Source organism: Mustela lutreola, chromosome 2 (assembly GCF_030435805.1).
Source record: "Mustela lutreola isolate mMusLut2 chromosome 2, mMusLut2.pri, whole genome shotgun sequence".
Taxonomy (NCBI): domain Eukaryota; kingdom Metazoa; phylum Chordata; class Mammalia; order Carnivora; family Mustelidae; genus Mustela; species Mustela lutreola.
The window spans coordinates 55,361,338-55,367,101 of record NC_081291.1 but is presented as its reverse complement, the minus strand read 5'-3'; the positions used below and the strand labels follow the sequence as shown (position 1 = coordinate 55,367,101).

The window sequence follows — 5,764 nt, the reverse complement described above, 5'->3', positions numbered from 1 at the left end:
GTCGTTTCCTGACTTGTTAATTTTAGCCATTCTGACTGGTGTGAGGTGGTATCTCATTGTGGTTTTGATTTGTATTTCCCTGATGCCAAGTGATGTTGAGCACTTTTTCATGTGTCTGTTGGCCATCTGGATGTCTTCTTTGTAGAAATGTCTGTTCATGTCTTCTGACTACTGGGCATTTTTCTGAGCTACCTTGTGATCCAGTCCACTTCCCGCTCCCCCAACAGGTACCACGGACACAGACCTCTCGGCCGGAATCTCCAGGGATGACCAGCCCCTCCCCGCGCATCCAGATAATCTCCACCGACTCTGCGGTAGCTTCACCTCAGCGAATTCAGGTACCTGCACCAATCCCACTTGGTTCCAGCCACCTGCCCAAAGGTAGTCCTGCGTTCTGAATCCTTTCCAGCCAAACCTGCCTTGGGATTTCACTGAAGAGTTGTGCCTCTTGGACATCAAGTACAATACAACCTCATTTATTCTTTAAAAACTAAAACAGAAAAAGTCTACGTTGATTGAACGAACTTACTTTAAATGCAAAAGTCTAAACTGTTGTTTGAAACTATTGGGATCAATGTACCAATTCATTACTTTACATGCTTCCATTTTGAGAAGCAGTATGTCCTAGTAGTTAAGTGTATGGGTTGCCACTTGAAGTCAAATTCAGTGCCCAACTTTTTAGCTGTTTTGATCTTGAAAATTAACTTTTCAAAACCTCACTTTTTTTCATTTAGAAAACGTATGTAAACCTCACAAAGTTATTGTGAGGAATCATTGGGATATTACTTATAAAGTGCTTAGAACAGTGATTGGCACATGCATGCTAATGTTTAGTATGTGCTAATTATCTATATGCAATAATTATTGCTAGTATTATTAACTATTTAGTATTCACTTATGATAGATTTAACCTTCCCCAGGTCTGAACCTGCCTCTGGCCCATTGAAGAAGGAGAAGATACGTGTATTGAAATCATGATCAACAAGTTGGGAGGCAGGGATAACATGTTGATTACACACTTTTTTTTTTTTAAGATTTTATTTATTTGACAGGCAGAGATCACAAGTAGACAGAGAGGCAGGCAGAGAGAGAGAGGGGAAACAGGATCCCCGCTGAGCAGAGAGCCCAATGCGGGGCTCAATCCCAAGACCCTGAGACCATGACCTGAGCCAAAGGGAGAGGCTTAACCCACTGAGCCACCCAGGAAGATTAAAGATTCAAAGTTACCTCAACAAGCTGAATCAAAAGGCCAAACCAAAAAAAAAAAAAAGAAGAAGAAAAAGATGAATGGCAGAAAAATATTAGTTACGTAACAAATTTGAGAGACTACCAAGGTGGACAGTAATTTGAGTGAATAAGTAAAAGGATTACTTCATTCACAGTTATTCGAAGCTCGGTATACTTGAACAGGATGATATCAGAACTAGATAATTTCTATAATGTTAACCCACTCTTAAAAGTGATTTTGTGATTTTTTTTTTTTTTTTTGGACTACCTATTATAAACTAAAGATAGAAGAGCTCTAATAAGTAAAATGAAAGAAGTTAAAGATTATATTCCCTGGGGGCGCCTGGGTGGCTCAGTGGGCTAAAGCCTCTGCCTTCGGCTCAGGTCATGATCCCAGGGTGCTGGGATCGAGCCCCACATCGGGCTCTCCGCTCGGCAGGGAGCCTGCTTCCCCCTCTCTGCCTGCCTCTCTGCCTGCTGGTGATCTCTGTCAAATAAATAAATCAAATCTTAAAAAAAAAATACTATATTGCCATTATGTCTGTACTGCATAATATTTTATCATAAATACTGATGCTCATATAAGTCATTTTTAACTTCATACCAGTAGGAAACATGTATCTGAGTGTTTGGAAATTCAGAAGTAATGGGCTCTCAGAAATACGAACTCTGTAGCTAAACTATTTTTTTCTCTTTTATTTTGTTCTTGTTTGCTCATTGTGACTTGAAAATGGGTCCTTTATCGTTTTGTGGGATATGTATTAGAATTCTACCTACATAACTCCCAACTCTAGGAAAGGACGTACTGCATTCAATCATAGCCTATACATCTTGGACTCACAACCATCTGAGAGCAAATGAGAACATAGTAAGTCCCCCTGGAGACCGTCCGTAGCTAATGTATGTATCAAGAGAGTACACCTTTCCCCCCATATTGGTATGAGAAGAATCTCTCTTTTCCTAAGGGTCATTCTAGCACCCCATTCCTTACAGTGGGCTATCCCCATGTCATGGTGCTTGGCCCATGGTGACACTGCTGTCCTGGCTGGAATGCAATGCAATAAGGTCCCTTGAACAGAAGTCTTCTAGATTAGATACTTGGTGTTGAGCTTTTAGTCTCTCTGGGGAAGATAACCCTTTGGCATGAATCTGTGTACAGTGAATATAGTTAAAATCTTTTCATTGTGAACTGTCAATAAAATTGGACATAACCCTAAGTGCAGCTGAATTGACTATATTTCAAGGTTTTTTTGTTTGTTTGTTTGTTTGTTTTATTTTGTTAAGGAAAATAAAGGTTATAGGATGGTTTTTTGGTTCTTGATGTTGGTGTTGATGGCTTCAGTGAAGTGTTTCATTCCTAGCCCTGACTTCAGTGATGAGTCTCCAACACCCTGAGGCCTGGGAAGAGAATAAGTGCTATCATGTTTTCATGAATAACAATGCTTAGAACCCAAATGGTGGCTTCTGTGGGAAGTTGGGAAGGAAAGATTATATAATGAGGTGCTTAGGGCTGGGTGACATTTAAGAACTTTGGTTCTGAATGGGACAACCTCAGGATCAAATCTTGTCTCCACTTAGCTATGTGACTCTGGAGAAATTTTCTGTAACTTCTATAGATATAGATATAAAATGACAACAATAATAGTACCTATTTAATAGGATTTTATTTTTTTTTTTTTTATTTAATAGGATTTTAAAAGGATTAAGCACTTGCAATCTTACAGTAAACATATACCAATGTTAGCAACTGAGTTATAATTTTTTTAAGTTTTATTTTTATATAATTTCAAACTTACATGGAAATCCTGTATATCTACCCAGATTCACCATTTGTTTGCTGTTAACATTCTAAGTGAATGTACATACATTTTTTTGAATCATTTGAGAATAGGGATATCATACCTCTTTGCCCTAAATATTTCAGTTTGTATTTTCTAAGAACAGTGACATTTTCTTACATAATCACAGTACAATTCTCAAAATCAGGGAATTTAATATTGAAACATGACATTATCTAATCCATACTTCATATTCTAAAATGTCATTGGTTGTCATAGTGTAAGTCCTTCATAGCTGTTTTCTCCCATTCCAGGATTTGTTAATGTTTTTAATAACAATAATGTGACAGTCAACGCAAGATCAGCATATCTAGGTATGTTGGCCAGCAGAGAGTGATCTGGAACATAGACTTTTATCTGTCAGTATCTTGTCATCCTAATGACTGCAAAGGGCTTTGGGGCAAAGTGGTAAGGCTGGGGGAAGTAGCCTTGTGGCTGAAGTTGAGAACCATTGTTTTGGGGATAAAGAGGTCTAGGGTGGAGGCTGTGGAAGGAGATAGGGAGATAAGAAGAGCCATAGGGGAGCACCCAGTTGTCTGAGAATGAGGCTTAATCAAACCCATCCAATCCTGAGGTAGCCTCTCAATAAATCTCGTAAGTTTTCATCATAATGCAGTGTTTCCAGGCCAGCAGTTTGCAAATTTTGTCTTTATTGCTTCCCACATGACATAAACATGAGGTTCAAAAAAATTTTTTTAATCCAGCTTTTAAATCAGTCAAGATAGATTAAAAGAAAAACACACTTGAACATGTCCTATACAAAATTTGACATGCTGGAGATTAAAGGTGTGCTCACATGTACTGCCATGTTCATTGTTTGGGGCAGACCTTGGTATAAAGCTTCTCTTGCCATTTCTTTGTGTTTTAAGGTTTTACTGAGATACTCCTCTATAATCCCCATTTCAAATTTATGTTTTGAGAGTATCATTATATTCAATATTTGACCTAAGGAAATGTTTGAATTTGATCTTACAAAATATATGATAAAATACTTGCTTTATCTACTTCATATATTGAAGTTTCACATTTTACTAGGAAAGACTTCTGCTATTCTATATTTTTTTAAGAGTTTGAAATTTTTTTTTTTTTAAGATTTTATTTATTTATTTATTTGTTTGACAGGCAGAGATCACAAGTAGGCAGAGAGGCAGGCAGAGAGAGGGAAGCCGGCTCCCCACTGAGCAGAGAACCCGATACTTGATCCCAGGACCCCGAGATCATGACCTGAGCCAAAGGCAGTGGCTTAACCCACTAAGCCACCCAGGCACCCAAGAGTTTGAAATCTTAACTTGGGCTCTTAAAGCACCCCCTTCCCTCTTTCTCTCGTCTACTACTCTTTCTTCCTGCACATCCCTTCTTAAATGCCAGTATTTGTTTTTTGTCCTCTCCATGTCCTCAGCCATCTGATGTTTTCTTTCCTCACTCTAATGTTCTCCTGGCCCCGCTCAGGTACTCACTGCTGCAACAAAATCACCACACCAAACAGGGTACAGAGAAAATGATGCATCTCCCTTCCTCCTCTTCCCCAAGTCACCCAGGTCTCTCCTAGGAGGTAGCCACTATTATCATATTCCTTATTTGTTTTTTCAGAGACAGGCTGTATAAACAGACCAAAAGCACACTTGTAAATATGTACAGCATATTATTCATGCATGTAGACATTTTTCTAGACTGTTCTACACCTTACATTTTTGTCTTAACATTTCTTAGAGGTAGTTCCTGTGTAGTAGAAAGAGCTCCTTCTTTCTCTTGAATGGCAGTTTTGATATCCTGTGGATGCTGTAGTGAATACCTTTTACCTGTTTGATTTAGCACATCTGTAGAATCAGTTCCTCAAACTAGGATTGCTAGGAGAAAAGATGTATCCATATGTAATTTTTTATTGAGGTGTAATTGACCTATCACATCACATTAGCTTCAGGTATACAACATAATTACTTTTTTAATGATTTTATTTATTTATTTGACAGAGAGATCACAAGTAGGCAGAGACTGAGGGGGAAGCAGGCTCCCCACTGAGCAGAGAGCCTGATGCGGGGCTCAAAACTGAGGACCCTGAGATCATGACCTGAGCAGAAGGCAGAGGCCTTAACCCACTGAGCCACCCAGGCACCCCTACAACATAAATGATTTTTTTTAATATTTTATTTATTTGAGAGAGAGTGTGCACAAGAAAGACCATGAGCAGGGGAGAAGGGCAGAGGGAGAAGATTCTCTGCTGATCAGAGGGCCCAATGGAGGACTTGATCCCAGGACCCTGGGATCATGACCTGAGCAGAAGGCAGACACCCAGCCGACTGAGTCACCCAGGCACCCCAGTGTAATGGTTTGATATTTGTATATATTGTGAAATGATCACCACAGTAAGTCAGGTTACCATCCATCACCATATGTGGTGAGACATTTTTTTTCTCGTACTAAAAACTTTTTTAAGATTTACTCTCTTAGCAACATTCAGGTTTACAACACAGTATTAACTGTAGTTACTGTGCTGTATGTTGCATCCCTGTGACATTTATAACTGGAAATATGTACCTTTTGACCATTTTTGCACATTCTGACCCCCTTCCGAACCTCCCCACTTCAGGGAGCTACCAGTCTATGCTGTGTACCTATGAGCTGCTTTTTTTTTTTTTTTTTTTTTTTTTTTTCAGAGACTCCGCATGTAAATGAGATCATATAGTCTTTGTCTTTGCCTG

At 39.0% G+C, this 5,764-nt stretch overlaps 1 protein-coding gene across 2 annotated transcripts in view; it reads left to right on the top strand.

Moving 5' to 3' along the window:
• The window catches only part of NR2C2 (nuclear receptor subfamily 2 group C member 2), a 102,110-nt gene that overhangs the window by 51,553 nt on the left and 44,793 nt on the right, over nucleotides 1-5,764 (top strand). For both annotated transcript variants that reach the window (XM_059161828.1, XM_059161827.1), the window contains one exon: nucleotides 228-338. In XM_059161828.1, the coding sequence (XP_059017811.1) occupies nucleotides 267-338 (72 nt within the window). In that variant the 5' untranslated portion in view covers nucleotides 228-266. The remainder of the gene's footprint in view (nucleotides 1-227; nucleotides 339-5,764) is intronic.